Source organism: Gigantopelta aegis, chromosome 4 (assembly GCF_016097555.1).
Source record: "Gigantopelta aegis isolate Gae_Host chromosome 4, Gae_host_genome, whole genome shotgun sequence".
NCBI lineage: Eukaryota > Metazoa > Mollusca > Gastropoda > Neomphalida > Peltospiridae > Gigantopelta > Gigantopelta aegis.
In genome coordinates, this window is record NC_054702.1 from 57,683,271 (window position 1) to 57,706,320 (window position 23,050).

General features: G+C 33.1%; 1 protein-coding gene across 5 annotated transcripts in view; it reads right to left on the reverse strand.

Moving 5' to 3' along the window:
- Positions 1–301: 301 nt before the first annotated feature.
- The window catches only part of LOC121370815 (coiled-coil domain-containing protein 181-like), a 33,411-nt gene continuing 10,662 nt past the window's right edge, over positions 302–23,050 (reverse strand). For 2 of the 5 annotated variants that reach the window (XM_041496295.1, XM_041496296.1), the window contains exons 2-7: positions 19,935–20,125; positions 17,120–17,321; positions 12,671–13,500; positions 10,338–10,382; positions 7,396–7,547; positions 302–6,436 (exon numbers count right to left, since the gene is read on the reverse strand). In XM_041496295.1, the coding sequence (XP_041352229.1) occupies positions 6,265–6,436; positions 7,396–7,547; positions 10,338–10,382; positions 12,671–13,500; positions 17,120–17,321; positions 19,935–20,117 (1,584 nt within the window). In that variant the 5' untranslated portion in view covers positions 20,118–20,125 and the 3' untranslated portion in view covers positions 302–6,264. The remainder of the gene's footprint in view (positions 6,437–7,395; positions 7,548–10,337; positions 10,383–12,670; positions 13,501–17,119; positions 17,322–19,934; positions 20,126–23,050) is intronic. The other 3 variants (XM_041496297.1, XM_041496299.1, XM_041496298.1) reach the window with 3 other exon arrangements.

Consider the following 23,050-nt stretch of genomic DNA (forward strand, 5'->3'; position numbering starts at 1 on the left):
GCTCCACAACTGTTGTAACACAGGCCATGGTATGTACTATCCTGTCTGTGAGATGGTGCATATAAAAGATCCCTTGCTGCTAATCAAAAAGAGTAGCCCATGAAGTGGTGACAGCAGATTTCCTCTCTCATTATCTGTGTGGTCCTTAACAATATGTCCGATGCCATATAACCGTAAATAAAATGTGATGAGTGTGTCGTTAAATAAAACATTTCATTCCTTCCTATGACCCAAACACCTCAGGCTTCAGAGAGATAGTGTCTTCTAAATGTCAATAAATACCAATAAAACAAACAAAAACTACTAAGTATTTCTTTTTATTGAATTTAATTTGGCACAGACAATAACATACAAAAGTAGATTTTGTTTTTCAAAATATTGTGAACAAAGAAAAGGCTAACAGCAATTTTTCTGGAATCCATGAACAAGTTTTGTTAAAACATTATTACTCCAGACATCATATTTATAAACCATTATGACCACACACCAGACTTGTACAGAAATGTCAAAAATTAAATACACAAATGCGTAAAAAATTATAGGTTCCGTTATGCAACTAAGTGGATCAAGTGAATTCAGTGCCAAAAGTAAACAGCTGAATTAATTTAACATCACAACATCTGTTGAAATACTCTCTGGAATAGTACTATGGTCCTTAATGTTTCAGTCATTAATAAAGTACAAACATAAGCATTGAGGAACTCCTTTAACCCTCACCTTACGAGAAAAAAGAAAGATTTAAAATGTTTCAAATTATAACCTTTTATTTTAAAATGGGACAGTATTTCTAATTTAATTGATTGATTTTATGCATACATACCAGTTAAAACAAGGTAAGTTTGGTCACCCATAATTCCAGAGAGAACTGTGATGATAAAAGATTTTAAAAGAGGATACTTGAAACATTCACCAGAAGGTAATAGGTTCCATTATGCATCAACCAATTCAAAACAAAAACTATTTTGTAGATCTAATTTAAAGTAAACCCACAAACAACATGATCATAATCATTTGTTGGTTTTTGTATTTGTGAACGGAGATGGCTGTGATGAAGGACGGGTTTTCTTTAACTGCTATATAGTCCTAGAATAATTGGTGATTGCAGTGTTAGTGATTGTCTTGTAGTAAAAGCAACTAAAACAAGTAATAACTAAACAGAGCAGATGTAATGGACAGCATAATCGTGCAAATTAAAATGTAAAAATACTGAGGTAATTCAGGGGTTGAAATAATTACCTGGTCTCCAAAGGTGAACTCATTTTTTTAGTATATGCCTAAAAAAAGGGTTAATCACTGACCTCTACATACTGTTTCAACCCCTGTAATTAATACAGAATAGAGAAAAGATGTGTATTAGCCTCTTTTAATAAGACTTCATAAATATTCATCATCCAATTATTTTATTTTTTTGAGTCACATGAGATAAAATAAAGCAAAAGTGTCTTAACTATAATCAAGCAAGATATATTCTTTGCTATAGTGAACTAACAGATTTATTATTATTTTTTTTTTTTATCCAAGTTTAGTTCATTAAAATTATCACAAATGATCCAGACTGAACAAGTAGGTTAAACTTTTGCATATTCTTAAACATCTGTGCTGGTAGGTTGACAAAATGCATGTCTGAGCAAAGATTTATAAAGATTTTCTTGTCCATAAACAGAGATAAAAACAAAAAGTCTAAAATTAAAATTTGAAATCCATAACAAGATCAGCCACTAGTATGTAACCTTTATTACATACAATGTAGCCCTGATTCTACATGTGACACAAACGTTATGTTTTATCAAGCCCACTGCATTAAATACACTGCAATGTTTCAAAAATACCTGATTCTACAAAAAATATATATAAACATATCAGTTTTTAAAAGGAAGCCTTTTGTGCCTGAGAAATGAAGTTTCACGGAAACAAAAACAAAACAACATAAAACAAATAAGTGTAAGTAAGAAACAATGATAAAGTTGTAAGGGTCATCTGTTTTTATGTCTCCATAATATTCACACGCATACAAAGCATATTTTTTTAAAGAGGTCAGCTCTTCTCGCCTTACCAATGTCCTGAAAATTATTTCTTTAAAAAAGTAATTTTAGTGAAAATCCATTCCATTATTTATTGTTTTTAAATGTACACTGTCCACAATCCACCCTCACCACATTGTCTAGACAAATGGATTGTATGCATGTGAAATTTATGGGGGAAAAACCTGAATCACCTATGAAAATGTTTACTAAACAATAGATAAACACAGCTGGCTATGCTGCTAAATACCAGTGTGAGAAGATGGTGCCATAATATCCTGAATGCAATCAAGGCACTTGTAATAATTATTTTATTGTACACGGTTTAACAAATTATACTCACAAAAATAATTAAAAAGGACCAGTAGATGTTTTTAGCATTTAAAAAAACAGAAGAGAAAGTTTGCTAAAATTTTCATTAATGCCTGAAAAAATCATCCCATGCAAATTTTTGCATGCATTACTGATAAAAATTTAATGAACATTTAGAAATCATCTGGGATCAAAATGTGTTAATATACATGTAATACGCTCATACACCACCATCAAAAACGGACTAAAGGTATACTTGCTCTTAATTAATTTTGTTGAGTATATACGAAACATTGAATAGAATGAAATATTTTGCTATTACTGTTAACTCTGAAGCTCTATTTATATCTTCACATTGACATTTAAGCCATATTCATCCATCGGAGACACTTTTCACTCTGTCTTCTCTAAAAAGACCCAAATACGTTTTCTGAATGCTGTGTTACAAGTTGTGCAGGCATAAATATAGTATAGTTCTAGTAAACAACTAAGCATAGGCATCAGAAGTGGGTGTGTGGGAGAGAGGAAATAGTCTTCTCAACTCTAAAGATTATGCATGGCTCCATCCACCAAGACTGAAAGGCAAATCAATGTATAACTGCCCCCACATCCAGCTGCTGCCATCTTCCAATGCTTATGACAAATAATAGTAAGTTAGGTTTCATTAGGGATATTTCATTTTGTGTTACATTATGTATTGGTTTCTACAGTAATAAATTATTACAACTAAGTAAAATAAAATAACCAGTCACCTTTTAAATAATGAATAGTTAGTGTGCTTAGTGGACATCTAATCTACCGATACAGCTAATGAAAATTAGATATAATTGCTTATTATATTAATGTAAAACTAATTATCAAAATGATTGTTTGTATAAAAGTGAAAAAAAGAAGTATTTATCATAATCACATTTCTATGCCTACTATATAAAAGTGTCTTAGTGTTAGTATTTTGTGGAGTTACATATGAATATTTTAAATTACCTTGCATTAAATAAATTATCAGACCTATCAACTGTTTAAAAAGATGGAAAAAACCCCAAACGTTTTGTTTTGGCAATTAAATATTAGAAAAATGAATGAATAAATGTTTAAATTAACACTGTTTACAGTTTTGTAATCATACAAGGGGTCATTCATAATTATCAACTCAAGAAAAAGGGAAGTTTATAGCCAGTGTATGCATTTAAAATGAAAATTAAAATGTTGATAAAATTTGCTCTTTGAATTCAACATTTTTAAGTGTATTCTTTTAGGTGAGGGGTGGGAGTTGCCCACCAAAACAGAAGAAGAAAAAAAAACGAGTGAGAGTGAGAGAGTGAGTGAGTGAGTATACACTTTGTAAGATTGTGAAAATATGATAACTGAACAGCCTTAAAAACAGCTCCATTTCCAGTTGTTAGTTTATGAACTGTGTACACCAAAAGCTGTTACTTCCAAAATAAAAAGGAAAATGTAGTTAGGGCCTCAATTTACAAAGCAATCTTAGTGCTAAGATCTCTCTAAGTGTATAATTAATAAATGCACTAAAGGTGATCTTAGCCCTAAGATCGCTTCGTAAAATGGGCCCCTGGTTTCTATTTTTCTTTTCATCAATTTCAAAATAGTTGGAAAACATTTAAATCTTGAGTTCCCTCTCCAACTATTTAGGTGTATCAAATGCAAATATTTAACTTTCATCATACCCCCTGGTACCCATAATAATATGATGGTGAAGAATTTAAATGTTTATTCCCTTGTGAATCAACAATTAAAGAAATAAAATTGGGGTGACGTAACTTAAAGGAAAACAGTGGGTTGTCAATATGATGGAAAAACTTCTTTCGTACACATCACTAAATTTGTGTTACATATTAGTCTAAGAATAAATAAAATAACAACATATATATTCACAACACTTTTACACTTTCTCATTAATAGGTTAATTATTTGCAATGAACAAAACAACATGCTTGTTACCATTATAAGAAATACAATTTTATAAAAATAGAGACAGCTCTTTTATTACAATATATTAAAATAAAAATGTAGGAAACAGGATTAGTTTTCACATCAACCATAGATTATGAGCAACTTTATATTAAAGGTACTTTGTCCTCTTGCAACCATATGTGGTTTTTATGTCTAACATTTTGTTTCTTGCTTGAAATAGGTTGTTTTTTTCACACCTCGTGAACAAGCATTTACAAATTCTCTTGACACTCCACAACCGAAATTTTTTAAATCTTATTTGAATATCAGTAAAATGCTACAACACAAACATTTTAATCTTAAAATACCACATCACAAAATTATTATTATTATTATTATTATTTTATATCAGTAAAATATCACAACCCAAATCTGTTCAGTCAAGGACATTCCTCAGTTTACAACACAGGTGATGATGGGAAATATCTGACATATTATGTACATGGCAGCAGCAGTTAGTAATTCTTTTAAACAGAGACATATTATATAGTAAAACAAGTTTATCTTTGAGGAGTGTTGAAAAGTCCAATCCTGTGCTCTTTTGATGGACTTGACTCTTATGGTTATTAAAACCCTGTACATGTCATTTGTTCTGTGCAAGTTACTATAGTTTGTAACATAATATAAATCAACATCCAGTGAGAGAATTCAAACCAGAGACTCTACCAGTTGAACTACCAGTAAGGAGCACTTTAAACCAAATATTACTACATTTTCCATCCTCAAGTGATGCTACATTCTGGAGCTGTAGACCATGAGCAGGTATCTTTATTATGACGTGTTAAGAACACACACACAGTCCCTGTATTGGCTCTAAATATAATGTACAAATCAATCTCCAGTGAGGGGATTTGAACCTGAGACTCTGTTTCAAGAGTCCATGAGCCAATTTCACAAAACATTTAAAAAATTTTGTCCAGCCATTTGACACCTGTGGAACATTTATCTATTTTGGCATCTCTCTCAGGTAAAAATTACACCATTATGAAAGACCAATCAGTTAGAATGAAAGAAGATGATTTATACATATTTCGAAATTTGTTATTTGTACTGTTTGTACTTACAGAAATGGTTCTCTAGTCGTAGATTTATATTTACATTAAACAAAAAAAAGAAGCTTATGGCATTTTGTGAAATTGGTCCCTGCACTCTATCAACTGAGCTAATTGGGAAATGCCCAATATCTACAGTCCGTAGGAGCACTTTATTCAAAGTGTTTGTCACTTACAGCACTGATATTAATACGGCATCATGAATTCCCAGGAAGAGGCTAGCTTTATTTTGTTTTGAAATATTTTATTACCAACTGGGATGGAAGCCAATGAAAGCAAGTAGGTACACACACTTTGCCCAATGAGAATAAATTGCCCCAAAATAATTGTATTCACATTATACCACAAGCTTTATAATCAAAATTAGCTTTAAAGTGTGCACAAACTTTGGCTGAATGCCGCAACACTGTATACAGATGAAAAGTATTATTGTTCTATTAAATAGTCCTTACATACTGGAAAGCTTAAGTTGAAAACAAATTGATTAATCTCATCAATCTAATATTAGACTGCATAAAACACACTGTTTAATTTTTCATACTTTTTAATTTTAATTTTCATAACCAGTTTTGTTTATAATATATAATGTTTTTGTTATGGCAAAGCTTTTTAAAAGTGTTATCTTAAAATAAATGAACTGCTCAGAATTATAACAGAAAACGTATACAAGTTAATATTTTAAGTACATATCATAATTTAACTTCAGTCTCCATACCAAAAGTGGACACCTTTTTTTAAAATATAATTTATATAAATATTATTATCTATTAAAACCGTATAATCAGTTAAATATATTATCTATTAAACTACTTTAACTTTTTATGAAAATTTCATGGTTACTATAAATACATCAGCAGTAAGAATTCTATGATTAATCTTAGAAACAGAAACATGAACAGTTAATGTTATCAGAATCTGTAACCATAGTAATCAACATATTTAAATGACTGAGATTGTTTAATAGCACACATCAGTGCCATGGTTTTGCGTGACCGGCGAAGTGTTGCTTTGTGAGTCTTGTTTCGATGTTTCTCGGAAGCACGGGCCTTTCGGATTTCTATATTTTTCTTTTTTAACCACCTGAAAAGGAAAAATAATATTTAAGATACAGGTATGTATAATAAATACCACAGTACAGTAGATTTTGTAAATAAAAACTCCTGGTTTAGACAATGTTTTCCTAATGTTATAAACCAGAGCTCGACCTTAATAGCAGCACCAATGTCAACTGCCAAAGCTGTGATAATAATTGCCATAGTTCACAGACTTTACCAATGGAGGTCTTTTTTTTCTTTTTCTTTTTTTGAGGTCTTTTGCTGCTGGATAAAAAATATTGCTGTCGGTTGAAAGGATAATTTTTGGTTTTTCATTTTGCTTGTTTAAAATTGCTATAGGAAAATAAATGTTGTTTTGTTTAATGACACTACTAGAGCACATTGATTTATTATTCATCTGCTATTGGATGTCAAACATTTGGTAATTCTGACATATAGTCTTAAGAGAGGAAACGTGCTACATTTTTTCCATTAGTAGCAAGGTGTCTTTTATATGCACCATCCCAAAGACAGGATAGCACATACCATGGCCTTTGATATACCAGTCATGGTGCACTTGCTGGAACAAGAAATAGCCCAATGGACCCACCGACGGGGATCGATCCTATTCTGACCTCACATAAGATGAGCACTTTACCACTGGGCCATATCCTGCCTTCTCTTAACAAATTCATCATATATAACTGCCAGTGTTTCTGCCAGAAAGAAATTTTTGGGTATAGCGCTATTGAATTGAATGCAACCACAGTCAACAGGGGGTATGAGGGGCCTCCCTAAGAAAGAAAATGGGTTAAGTTAAGGGTTAGGGTTAAGAAAATCATACAGTAATGATAAGAGTAATTAATTTTGTCAAAAAGTTAACTTTAAAAGTTAATATTTGGGTATGACGCCATACCTGTTTTACCCTCTGGCAGAAATCATGACCGCTAAAACTGTACTGTTTTTTTTCATTCGATCAGAACATGATAGTTTGACAATACTCACTCTCTAAAAGCTTTATCACAGTCTTCCCGTGAAGCCAGATAGAATCCTTCCTTCTTTTCTTGTTCCTCTCTCTTTTTCAACAATTTTTCTCGATGCATTTGTGATTGCTTGGTCTTTAACCATGCTTTGTAGGCTTCCAAATTATCTTCATCCTAAAATAGAAAGAAAACAAATATGAGGTTATTATTCACATGTATCTGTAAATAAAGTGAATGCATGAACTCCGATAAAAACGCATCACCCAATTTTCAGCTGTTATTGCTATTGCATGTGTGAAACTCTTGTAAGACAAACAATAACCTCAACCCTTGTACAAATTATTTATTGCCTGCCAGAAATACATCCAGTTATATACAATTAGTCAATTGTTTTATTATTTTTTCTTGTATTCTTTTTACAACTACAAATTTTACTGACACATCTTTAGCAGAGTTCAGTATATTACAAGCCATAAAAATCTCATGCAAAACTTTGGGCATTTATAGAATATTCTTTTTATTATTATTATTATTTAACTCTTTTTTTTAATTCATAACCACACAGTTAATACAATAACTTTACATAACAGATCTAATGTTTATAAATAAATATATAAATGTAAAATGTACACACAAAAAACTAATAACAATATCAATAATAGTCCTGGCCTAAAACAAAATCCTAAAAACAGTATTCAAAATACAGAAAGAAAGTCCACCCCCACAATATATGGACATTATAAATTAAAAAGATCTATACAGTTGGACCGAATAGAATATTCTTAGGGCTTGGTGAAATAGACAGCTTCAGTGTGTCAGATATTTGAATGTTTCTCTGTGATTTTGTTGTTGTTTTTTGAATACCGGGTATGTTATAAAGAAAAATGTTTAATGGTTACGAAAAGAACTAAATCTGGATGTTTTTCATGAGCTAGTAGGAATACAGCAATGAATGAATGAATGAATGAATGAATGAATGTATGTATGAACGAACGAATGAATGAACAAACCAACCAACCAACCAACCAACAAACGAATGAATGAACGAATGAATGTTTAACAACACCACAGCACAAAAAAATACATCAGCAATTGAGATGTACTACTGCAAACAATATTGACCTACCCCCTCCCCTCCAGGTAGGGATGCATGCGTGTATGTGTGTGTGCATGTGTAATTTGGAAAGTGGTTGGATTTCATCCTTTTGTTCTCAGAAGAAAAATAAACCTAAATCTTTTGAATAAGGTACATAATATACGAACTACTTAAGAATGAATGGTCAGTGGTGTGAGTGTGTGTGTGTGTGTTTGTGTGTGTGTGTGTGTGTGTGTTTCCCAACAGTGTGTATGTGTGTGTGACTGAATGTGATGGTGTGTGTGCCATCCTTAGGTTTAGAAAGATCATTTTTCCCAACAGAATTATGATATACAACTGTATCTGTTTTTAATCAGAAGACTGAATAGTGGATGGTGCCATTATCTTTAATTTTAAGACAAAATGTTAACTTGTAACTGGTTATTTAGAAGATCACCTACTACTCTTTTTATTTTATTTTTTTTAAATTTTGAGATATGATATTGATAGTGCTAATTATGTAGTACCGTAAAAAAATTAACACGGAGGGTTTTTCTTTGTCTTCTTTTTTCCCCATATATAATATGCATGTATGATGTTCTTTTCATATAACAAACGTCAAAAGCACTTTCTAGCATAATAAATGAAATAAATAAATAATAATTAAAATAAATAAATAAATAAAAATAAACGATGATAAATAAATGAATGAAGAAGAACAACAAATTATGTATCCTGCTTTTTTTCACATCAAATAATTTTCAATTTGGAATCACGTAACCCAGAACATTTTGTAATAAGGTAACTTTGATAGTACTTCTTGTTTTTGCCAGCCAAACTATGCTTTTAATACTGAAAATTTTGAAGATACAAACTAAAGGTAACATGGCGACCAACCTAAACGGAATTTTCCCCCAGAATTTCCTGATGTTTTCATTTAAGCATGCGAACACACTTTTCCAAAAAATTATTTAGAGCATGCAATAATGCCATTTTCCTAAAATAATTATTTAAAGCACACAATAATGCCATGTTTGACATATCTACAAAATAACAACAGCCAAAAAGATTCATAACAATATAACTATTAGTAATAAAATGTCATGTACTGGTTAGTGAAATCATGAAATCATGACACTGTGTGGAAATTCTAGAAGCCATGTTTTATTGTAATAAGAAATGGTTGCTTTAAAAAAGAACCCATGATAGTGACTTTGAAATAGTGAATTTGAATTCCAGATATTTGATTTCAATTCTGAATACAGGATGAAAATTCCAGAAAGCTGGTAGCTCTGAAGTTAGGTACAGTATTACATTTTGCCTGTTTGCAGGCAGTATCAGTTACTGAAAACAGGATATTGCAATGAACATAAAATTAAACACATATTCTCTCAATAAAATTATTACTATTGCAATCAGCAGCTATTTGTAACACCTTTGAATATTCAATCATATAAACAGGAATTACAATGGGGTTTTTTCATTTTTAGCATAAACACCTTTTCTTTTTTTATGTAATATTATTTTTCATTAAGTTTGTTTTGTTTAACGACACCACTAGAGCACATTGTTTTATTAATTATAGGCTCTTGGATGTCAAACATTGGTAAGTTAGACATAGTCTTAGAGATGAAACCCGCTACATTTTTCCATTAGTAGCAAGGGATCTTTTATATGCACCATACCACAGACAGGGTAGCACATACCATGGCCTTGATATACCAGTTGTGGTGCATTGACTGGAATGAGAAATAGCCCAATGGGCCCACCGATGGGGATCATTCCCAAACCGACCACATATCAAGCGAGCACTTTACAACTGGGCTACGTCCAGGCCGTAAAAAAGAAAGCTACCGTAACTGGTGAATAATGTAAAACTACATGTATACCTGAGCTGATTCACAGGACTCCGAATGGTTTGTGTCATCCTGCTCCTGGTAGGATGAAACCAATAGTAAAAATGTATGCATATTAATCTTGGGCACTGTAATATGTTTTTTTATTATTTATTATTACTTATTATTAAAATTTTGTTCTCCATTAGATCAAATATCTATAAACCTGATATAACTACCATTATATATATATATATATATATATATATATATATATATATATATATATATATATATATATATATATAGAATACTAAACGAGCTTGCCTGTCATACCATTTTATGAAACAAGTCAACAGTTTTGGTATATGACGAGCAAAAGCGAGTCAAATACAAACACTGTTCACGAGTTTCATAAAAATAGTATGACAGGCAGTCTAGTTTAGTATTTTATTTATTACAAACCAACTGCAAACAAGTGACAATGCAGAAGTAAACAGATGTCAAGACCTAAGTACTACACGTTATTTTTCTACGAATTGGGTCAGCAAGTGACCTACATCACACATAAACTTAAACGATGTCATAATGTGCAACAAGACAATGTACAGTTTAGATTTTGGCACGAAGCTTGCATCAGTTAATGAGGTGTTTACACACAATGACTGAATTGTTGATCGGACCAGCAAAGACTGAGCTGAGTGAATGGGATTGCGTCATTGACTAGATGTGATGCTGACATTTTGTACATAGGGCAGTACAAAAAAAAAAAAGAAGAGTACCAGTTTGATGACAAACACTTGTTTTCTAGCGTTCATGAAAAGGACACGTCATGCAGAGTTTATTTGCAATGTGACGTCATTCAAATACCGAAGTCATTCAAATAAAAAAAAACTACCGCGCCACTCTGCGCGTGCCAATATTACACTAGTTAGATATTGAGTAATTGTTATGACATGAGTAATATCTTACACTGGTGTGTAATAAATATATATATATATATATACACACACACACACATGTATATATACCCAACAGATATACTTATTTTAATGATAGGTGTTGTCTATCATTTTATAATAAAGTAAAAATATTCTATGAGGATGTATTAAAGGGAAGGGGGGGGGGGGCTGACTATGCATTCACGTATAAAAACTTGTTAATTAGTTAATTTAGTTAAAAGGAGTCAATTACTGTAACAACTAAAGAATTATCTAAATTTTAATATGCATCACATTAAAGAGACAAGGACTGGGATGTAATGGAGGATGGCATGAAAAATATTTGCTAGAGGCAAAGTTACCTCAGACTGCTGAATGATGGCCAGATCACTACTTATGAGTTCTGTTGAGTGTTAATGAGATAGGAAAGAGCAACATCAGGTAAAAATAATCATATTCATTTGGTAAATAAAAATAATGTCCAATTTTATTTATATTATAAAACTTATCTTAATGTCCACTTCACTTTAAAAGATAATTATTATGACATTTCCAGGTGACCATTTGTCTATGAACAGTCATTTCAAATGTATCCATCTGCTGGCCAATTTATATAAGCAGTGTTGTGATTGGTTAAATGAAAGGTCACAAAGTGATGAAAGAGTAGACAGTGAGATATGATGGCGATGTCAGAGGCTGAATCTGGGGTGGGCGTGCCTGAACCCTCAGGATATGGGCACGTAAATAGAGTTCCCTTCCCTTCCTTCAAATTGGAAAATATGCGACTTGCACTGCAATCAGGGGAAATAACTCAACTGGGTTTATTTGAGTGGAAAGAAATCCATGTAGGTGACAACAACAGTGAGAAATTATGGATAATGCATGTGTACAAATCAGTGCTGTTCCAGATTAAGAAGCACACCTTAAAGAGACATTCCTTACTATTTTAATGATTAAAATTAATTAACTTTACTTGCTTAGAATATCAATGTTTGTACAATACATGTGTTTCTGATCATCCTAATGTTTGTACTAACACAAAATGGATTTTTCCCAAAAATATATATGGGTCCTTCTTTAATAAATGGTACCTTAAAGTGTAACTTAGGCACCAGACCAGAACACACTACAATGGCTGTTTTTCAGCATAATTCAGGTCACATGTATAGTAAAAGGTTGGAAATTGTGCTGTTCAGATTGACATAAAATAAACATTTGAAGGCATGATTTTTGAAATAACAAAGCTAATTAAACTGTGTTTTAAAAAATATTTTAATTTTCATGATGAGCTTCTCCAAAAAAATACCAGTTTGAGCATCTACAGAAATTAGAAAAACTAGAAATTTTAATCATTAAAAAGGCTCTTACAGAAACAGTATAATGGCTACAAAGTAAGAAATGTCTCTTTAAATGTAATGTTAGTCATAAACAAAAATAAACCCTTACTCGTTTCACCTTTGTTTCCTTTTTGTTTTCATCCTTACGTTCCTCCTTCTGCTTTTTTCTGTTTTCTTCTTTAGCTTTCAACCAGGCCTTAAATGCATCTTCATTGTCAGAGTTTTGTTCCTCTTGATCTTTCTTCTTTTTCTTCTCATCATGAATTCTTTTTTCCTCCCAATATTTAGCCCGCCGAGCAGACGCCTCTTTTGCAGACAGCGACATTGCATACGGTGATATATAGGTAAAGTTTTGTAACGTGGAGCTCTGTGTGACCGCTGACTTGGGTCGCTGAGGAGCCGTGGCTGGACGCGTCTTGCGTCTGCTGTGTCCATTTGCTGTAGCAGGTCGAGCATGGGATGGAGGTGATGGGTGTTTTGATTGAGAATATACATTAGAGTTATTGGAATTGGTTTCTCGTTTCTTGTCACTGTCCTCGTGCCTGTCTTCCGTGGGAGTGGGAGACTCTATATTGTGCATCTTCCTCTCCGATGCCGTCAGGTCCTGAACATTGACGACCGAAAACTGTCCATCTCGTTCTACAACAACCTGTCTGGAATTCTTACTGGACTCCGAACCAGACGATTTGCTACTGCTCTCCTCGTCTTCATCAGGTTTCGTTATGTCTTTTGTCTTAGTCTGACTGTCAGACGGACTCTGTCTGGGAGTTTGGTCATCGTCACTCGGGAAGTCTGGGGCTGGGGCCACCAGGTCGACTAATTCCTCCTTAAACACCACCCTCGACTCGCGTGTAGATTCCACTGGAGTTTCGTCCTGCGCCAGCTCGGCATTGTACTTTATAAGTTTGTCCTTCACATCATATTCTGGTGGATCTTCGTCTGAAAAAGTAGTAACAAATATAAATCATACACCCCAGCATAAATCATCAAAAGTTTGTTTTTGAAATTATACCTTCTTTTTTTTGGGGGGGGGGGGGGGGGGGGTCGGGGTGGTAATGAATAATTTTTTTTTTTTAACACCAGTACTCATCATCCACATATAAAAATCAAGTCATTTGCAACCATCAACACTGGGTAATGCCAAATCAACTATAGTCCGTCCCATGGGGAACACCTTTTTTCATACTATGGAATTTACTACAAGTTATTTATTTCTGAGGTGACAGTTTTCTAATTAGCACACAAAAATATTATGTTTTTGTTATTTCTAAAACACTATCACTTTTTTTCATACATCAAACCAAACGGAAATTTTTTATACAAAAATATTTTTGTTGAAGGATGTAATTACCAAAACTCTTCCCAGGTTATTTTGTAGATTTTGATTTTTCAAAAAAAAAAAAAAAAAAAAGGAAAGGAAAATCATCTTTACTGGGTGAGTGTAGCTATGCATAATTTCAGACATCATTTCCACATAATTTTGAAGATATAGTCATGTGAAAATAGTGTTACACTTTTGCATAACATATATTATTAACAACATCTGTAAACTCATATTTCTTACGGTTAAAATATGGAAATGATAATCTAAAACCTCAGTTTCTAGACTTCAGAATATTGAGATAATTTATTGCTACATCTAGGCACAGCATTCAAACTGTGAAGCCATTGTCTTGCAAATGTCACGTGCAAAGTATAATTGACACACTTAAAGTAACAGGAAATTGAAAGCTGTATTTTTGTGCCAATATCCACCTTCCTAATTGTAGATTGTTTACTATGACTTGAATGACTTGGTATGTTTACATTACAAATATATGTGGTTGTAACACAATACATATACATATACATGTACATGTTTATACATGTATATATTTTGGAAGGATATATACATGTAGGCCTATATATACTCTTCAAAAAAAGTAGAGGAACTCTAATAAGAATTTACAATTGCCAAAATTTGTAAGGTATATTAGCTGTGGGGAATGGTTATATGATAATAGTGGATTAATTGGGCAAACATTACAACCGGTAGTTCAGTATTACAATAGGTTTTATGACCACCAAAGATTTTGAAGGATGATTGGTGTCACAAGTGAAATTTTAAAATTGACGTTTTTTTATCAGTAAATCACAAATTCAAACAATAAAAATGACTAAAAAAAACCCCAATAACAACTGTATGATCAACAGAATGAAAAAGATTGACAAAATTAATGTTCCACAGTGATTAATCAACCTTTCCGGAAATTGTCAAAATCAAGATGTACGTGCAAACTATGGAATGTGTTTCGGTGTGTTGATAAACAGACCTGAACGTTCTTTACTAGGATATCTGTGGTCAAAACGTATGTTTGGACTAATAGTTGATATTACTATTAATATTTCAGGTTCCCCTACTTTTTCTGAAGAGTATATTATAGTTCAAATATGCTAAAGCAGGCACTTTCATTAAGCAAAGTCTACATGTCTTGAACAGACCATCTTACACTCCCACATACAATATATAAATAGCACTGTAAATCAACCAGTTTTAATCGAGCAACCATCTTATTCAAAGACTATATTCTAGTACTTCCTTAAATGGCTGTTTAATAGGTTGTTGTCCGGTCTCTGTACGGTAATTAACACTTAGTTCCTATCAATGACACCCAATAGCTGACGTGTATTTCTGTGCTGGCATGTCGTTAAACATTCATTCATTCATTTAGTTCAATCAATGGCCCTAAACTCAATACACAAGAAGAAAACTATCCATTATATTATAACCTGCCTATAACGAAGACAAAGGTAAAAAGCTAGGATTTCAATTTGATGAATACACATTAAATATGCAAGCAAGAACAATTGTAAATAATTAATATGTCAAGCTACCAGCTTTATCAAAGCAATATATTCTCATCAGCTCTCGGTGCCAATATTGATTGCATCTATTTTTACACTAAATATTTTGACTGGGTTACATTATTTGCATGTACACTGTGATAACCTAATGCTGAAAAGATGATTATACGCAGGGAACATTTTGTTTTCAAAATCTTGATTAGCGATATTTCTAGTCAATTGAAAATAGATTAGCAACTCATGTTTTGTGTTTTAAAATTGTATAGCGATCTCTGAAACTTGTGTAGTGAATCACGATGTGATACTCAACAAAATATTCCCTGATATGTCTAGATTCAATTTCTCTCCCAGCTCTAAGATGGACACCTTGATGTCACCAAATATGTGAAATACCAACCAGGATCCTGTTTCACGAAGGAATCTTAGTGCTAAGATCACTGTAGTTGCAAAATGTTAAAGTTATTTTACCCAAACAACATCTCTAGAGCACACTGATTTATTTCTCATCGGCTAATGGATGTCAAACATTTGGTAATTCTGCCATGTAATCTTAGATAGGAAACATGCTACATTTGTTTTGCATTAGCAGCAAGGTATCTTTTACAGCTCTGGGTGAGCAAAATATTTCTCCAAATTGTTTATTAAACTTCAAAAATTGCAGAAATCGACAGTTATTTTCTAAACAAATGTCAATTATTACATGAAATTATTTCGCCAAATTAAAATAAAATTCGCCAACTGCTTTCAAAATTCGTAGTTGGCAAATTTGGCGAGTGCCAGAGCTAACAGAGTAACACATACCACAGCCTTTGAAATATACCAGTCATGGTGCACTGGTTATAACAAAAAATAGCCCAATGGCATCAAGAACAATGTAACTAGCATACTAAAGGAAATACTGTGTATTTTGTATATAAATACCTGCATATTATCCTGAATAGGCTAAATATTTAATAAAACAATTAAGAAAAGAGGTGTAAACTAAAAATAGAGTCTTGTTTGGATTTGTTTGTATGAATGTTATACTATATTTATTATCCAATTTATTCATATGGTGCATACCACCAAATCAAATCTCACAGACAACAATGGCAGCAAATGCAACTTTCCAATCAACATATACACCACACATATGAATACTACAACAGCATTAACCAAAGAAATGGGAGTTAAGTGCTAAAAGAAGATTATGGGTTTGGAACATTTTTAAATGAGTTCAAATCTAGAAGAATTAAGTGGTGGTCATCCATAAAATGATATTGTCAACTTGTTTACAACTTGGCCTTCATTTCTGTCATACTTAACTGCATGAGCTCAAATGTAGAAGAAAGAAGAAAATGCAACAGTGGTAAAAACAACAACCCAAATTGTCATACATTTACCATCTTCTTGAGCTGCTGCTGCTACTGCTACTGCTACTGCTAAGTTCATCTGGGAATCCTGTCCTTGACTCAGTATGAACTAAAATCCGGAAAGAACTTAACAGACTACTACTACTAAAATATTTACCTGGGAATTATCTTCTTCTCGCTGAATCAGTATGAACTAAAATCAGTCAAATAGCTCAACAGCCTACTACTACTACAAAGTTTACCTGGGAATCCGTCTCTCTCTCTCTGAAGTCTATATTCCATCATGGCTCGTTTCTGGTCGTCTGTAAAGTCATAGTCATCTGCCTTGGAACTTAACAGACTATTACTACTACACAGTTTACCTGGAAATCCGTCTTCCTCTCGTTGAAGTCTATATTCCATCATGGCTCTTTTCTGGTCCTCTGTAAAGTCATAGTCGTCTGCCTCTGGCTCACTGTCAGAGTGAGTCTCGGCTGGATTCTGTGCCGAGTCCTCCTTCTTGCCACTCTCAATCTCCCAGGTTCCCTTTTCTGTACTGCTGTCTGGAACAGGAACCACTGGAGCCTAAAAGCGTTAATAGTTTTGTCATTTATCGAGTACACTTAGTTATATACAAAGCAAAGCAGGTGTTTAATACTCTGATATGAAGATTGGTTTTAAAGAACATTTAGTTTTTTAAGATTTTGATTCGTGACAGTTGCTAATCAATTCAACAATTCACCAACAATTATTATTTAATGTTTTAAAGTGATATAGCTATCTCTGAAATTTGCATAGTAAATCACGGTGTTGCTCACGAAATACTGGAAGAAAAAAATTCACTGAAGTTCGCCTAGCCTGAAGCTGTAAAAAACCCAATGTTTTTTATTGTTTTACTTTACTTTTAGCTGAATGATGACAAATTTGTTCTATTGTCTCCTCCACTGACCATTGGAATTTACAAATTAAATTAATCAATAAAACACACCCTTGTTTACCCTAAAATATAAAAACAATTTTGTGCTGGAACACAATCAGAATAAACATAAATACAATGAGAAGGCAAGCAGAAAAATTTATATTCCGATCAAAAGTGTCATAAAGTGTTCCATTACAACTATGCACATTTAAACACATATATTATTTATATACTGGTAATCAAACAAAAAACCTTTTGTACAGAGTGCCTGAAACATGATCACCAGGATAAAAAAGAAAAGTCAACCACAACTAGTGAATTGTCCCAAGTCAACTGGCATGGCAACAATGATTATTGATTTCTACTTGGTTCATTGATTGGCGACTTTTGAGATGTATTAATAACATAATGACTGCCATACATCAAACAGAAATATGCTAATCCACAGACAATACAGGTCAAATTATCCCAATGACGGAAGAGAAGTTAATGAAGGAATATGTCAATAGGATTGATTAGAACCAACATTATACCATTTCCTACATACTTTCACCATCAGTGAATATGTTGTCTGCTACATGATCTGACATAATGACACATGTTTCTAAACACTAATCTTACATCCGTCATTGTGTGTCGATAAAATGTTGCAGTCATTTAAGCACGGTATTGACAAGCAAAAGAAATAAATATAGATGGTGAGCTTTAAAAAAATGGTAGGAAATGAGTTTGCAATTTGCTTTATTACCTCCGAGAGTGAGAGGGATTAGGGTAACAATGTTACACACTACAACAGATAAACATGGTTCTTGACTTTTATATAGGATTTCATGTGGCACTAATGTGAAAGACTGGTTTTGTTTTTGTTTAATGGCACAATTCCAGCACATTGATTTATTAATCATCGGCTATTGAATGTCAAACATTTGGTAATTCTGATGTTCTGAAGAAATCAGCTACATTGTTTTTATTAAGAAGGAAGGAAATATTTTATTTAACAATGCACTCAACACATTTTATTTACGGTTATATGGCATTGGACATTTGGTTAAGGACCACACAGATATTGAGAGAGGAAACCCGCTGTCACCACTTTATGGGCTATTCTTTTTCGATTAGCAGCAAGGGATCTTTTATATGCACCATCCCATTGACAGGATAGCACATACCATAGTCTTTGATATACCAGGTGTGGTGCACTGGCTGGAATGAGAAATAGCCCAATGGGCCCACCGACGGGGATCGATTCCAGACCTACCGCACATCAAGTGAGTGCTGTACCAATGAGCTATGTCCCATCCCTTTGTTTTTATTAGTAGTAAGGGATCATTCATACAAATTATCCCAGACAGGACAGCACATATCTCTGCATTTGATATACCAGTTGTGAGGCACTGGCTGTGATGAGAAAGAATGTGAAAGAAGTATGTTAATTTACAAAATGTCATGTAGGTGAGTGTAACAAAAAAATTAAATATGGAGTTACAATTATTGTGAAAGCCTTCAATGACTTCATACATTGATCAATGTCCTATGTTTGATATGTAATAGTCATGTGGCAAATGTTTTTTGAACATGTAATTTTAGTTACAATATTAAATGTACTGTATATACTGAATCATATGGATTAATAAATTCTAGTATAACAAGCATTCTGAGAGTATACGGTTAAAGCAATACATGTCCCAACAAATCTTTTGTATCTCCTAAGTTCAAGGGCCATAACTCTGAAAAAAGGTAAATCACCATGAGAGTCAAACTGATCTGTAACAGTATAATTTAATTTCAACTTATTTTCGTGCTTATATCCAATTAAGGTTCAAGCACACTGTCCTGGGCATGCACCTCAGCTATCTTGGCTGTCTGTCCAGGACAGTGGGTTAGTTGTTAGTTGGTTAGTGGTTAGTGAGAGAGAAGAGGGTGTAGTGGCCTTACACCTACCCATTGAGCCCTTAAGAACTTGCTCTGGGTTGGAGCCGGTACTGAGCTGTGAACCCTGTACCTACCAGCCTGTAGTCCGATGGCTTAACCACTGCACCACCGAGGCCGGTTAACAGTATATGATAAAGCTATGCACAAAATTTCTGTTCAGTATCTCAATATCTCAAGGCATTGTGAAAAAAGACATCTGGAAAACTATATGTGGGACAGACGGATGGACACACACACACACAGCCAGATGGACGGAGATGAAACCTATAGTTCCCTCTGGTTTGACTGGTAGGGGACTAATAAAGAGAAAACATGCCTTTACATATTTATAACGTGTGTGTATTTACCGGTGTGCTCTCCTTGGCCTGGTCTTCGTGCTTGTCATCGTCGGATTTCTCCTCGCTTTCGATAAAACTGTCGAGTTCCTTGTCAAAGTCGTCAAAGTCGTCATCCTCATCATCAGACGGCTTCTTGTTGCTGTCCTCCGAGGTGATTTCAATCCGCGGAGGAGGCAGGACGGCCGTTGTCATCCTTTACCCTCAAAGACACAATCATTCACAACTTAAAACAAACAGCTCTAACATCTTTTTTTTAATGTGTTTTTTATTAAAAACTACATGTATACTCAGTCTGATAAATATTATAATTATGTTTTACAAAAAGGAGAAAAAAAATTGTTTAACAAGCATTCTGAGAGTAATACATGTCCTCTACCAAATGTTTGTATCTCATAATGTCAAGGGCCATAACCATGTGAAATGTGAAATATGGGTAAATTACCATGAATGTTAAACTTGGTCTGTAACAGTACATGATAAAGCTATATACAAAGTTCCATCTCAATATCTTCAGGCATTGCACACAAAAAAAGGAGGAAGAATAAATGTTTTTTATATCTCCTAAGTCAAGGGCCATAACTGTGAAAAATGGGTAAATTGCCATGAAAGTCAAACTTGATTTGTAACAGAACATGATAAAGCTATACACAAAATTTCAGCTCAATATCTTGAGGCATTGCAAAAATAAAACAGGTCGGAAAAACAAATTTTTGTATCTCCTAAGTTCAAGGGCTATAACTCTGTCAAAAATGATTAAATCACTATGAAAGTCGAACTTGAACTGTAACAGAATATGATAAAGCTATACACAAAATTTCAGCTTAATATCTGAAGGCATTGTGAAAAAAATATCTAGACAGACAGACAGACAGGTGGACTGGTAGGGGATGAACAATACCTCATATGTCTGGTGTCTAAATTAAGATAATTGTGATATTTTATTTTTTTAGAATGAAATAAAGAAACCTGCTACTGCCACAGTCTATTCTTTAATTGGCGGCAGTGTGCTCACACCACAGCTTTCAGTATATCAGTCAAGAAGTACTAATTGAAATGGGAAATAACACAAGGGGTCCTATGACCCAAAGTACCTCCAACAAGCACTCGAATCAATCATGAAATAAGCTGAATGAAATAACTGACATCAACTGAGTTAAAACAGGTTGAAAAAACCCAACCCCAAACCCCAAGAAATATAGCTTTTTATGAGAAAGGTATGTAACCATTAATTGTGTTATGCTGAATGTGTTGTGCCGTAACTAGGAAACTGTGTTTTGATCTGAAACACTTCAACAAAATTGAATTCAAACTGAGAGTGAAAACTTGTCACAAGAGAAAGATCAATATAGTAACATGCAAGATAACATAATTTATATCTGTGCTGTTATTGAACTACAGTTCAAGCAGGTTCGAGTGCTCTATCCCGCACATGTAACTCTGTAGCCTAGACTGTCAAGAAAAATGTTATGAACCTAGTTGAAGTTGTGGGATCTAGAGTAGAACATTTAGCCAAATCATCTATTTAAAGTTAAAAAATTACAATCTCCCACATTATTTTCTACTAATATAAGAATTATTACATGAAATATATTTGCCAAATTAAAATAAAATTTGCCAATTGTTTTTTTAAATTCATATTTGGTGAAGTTAGCGAGTGCCGGAGGTTTTGTACCTCAAAAATTAAAGGGACATTCCTGAGTTTGCTGCACTAGCTGTAAAATGTTTCCGACTAATAAAATACTTCTATGATTAAACTTACATATTAAATATATTATCTTGTTTAGAATATCAGTGTCTGTATATTCAATGTGTTTCTGGTCGTCTTAATATTTGTAAGAAGCCCAAATTGGATTTTGTCTTCAAATAATTTCGTATGTATGAAAAAACATATTTTAGGAAATAAAATGAAATTTAACCTAATACAAATATTAGAATGATCAGAAACATGTTTAATAGATAGCCACTAATATTTTATGAAGAAAAATATATTTGATATGTAATTACAACTGTTAAAAAGTCTCTGTTAGTCAATAACATCTTAAAAATTGCAGCAAACTCAGGAATGTCTCTTTAAGGACAGTGACTTCAACTGATTAAGTGTGAAAAGGCGAAACCTGCTAGTGCCTCATGGGTTACTTACTAAGCAGCAGTTATTTTGTCTTTTATACATGTATATGTATTTATAAACTGTTCCTCAAACAGGACAACATATATACAGCATGGTATGTAATATACCAGCTGGTTATTTGTATTATTGAAGCCAGAGATCAACACATGCAAAATATCATGAAGGTGCCATACATATACATGTATCAACCCCTGCAGTTGCCCACGACAACTGACAATGCCGTGGTGTTTTTAATTATTCATGGCACTTTTTTTGCCTTGAACTATATTCAGGTTTTTTTTCAATTACATGTTTTTTTGCCGTGGACATTTTCTTAATTGCAGGGGTTGTGTATATACCCCTATATGCTAAAATTATACCTGATTCTCAAATATGTGGAAATTTATCTTGGTAACAAAATTACCAAATGTTTTTTACAACTGCCATTATGCAGATGAATTGTACTGATACCAGTCATGGCACATTGGCTGGAACAAGAAATAGCCCTGGCCATTAGTAACGTGTTGAGACAAAAGAAAGGTAACAGAAATACATGCAGTTGAGTGTCAATTCCAGATAAAAACATTTTATGACACAATTATCGTGTGTGACAGTAGTTTGTGATCAATTTACTGGACACCACAATACCACTATTATTTCACAGCTGAAGAAATAGGGTTGTAGGAACATTAGCCATATCAGGGATAATAAAACATGCCCTCGATGGCTTCACTGTTTACACAAGACCACCAAAAGTCAATCTTCCAATACACAGCAGGTCGAAACATGCTTTATATAGAAACAAGAATACCTAGGTGTAGTGCAGTAAGTTACTTACCATGGTCACTTTAAATAAATAAATATTTTTAATTAAACCACAAAAAGGAGCATCCCTGTGTTTAGAATGGAACCAAAATAAATTGTTGTTTTGTTCAGACATTATTTTATTTTTTTAAATTATGTTTGAAAATTAAATAAAATATAAAATATTAATTGATATTTTGAATCATTTCAAACC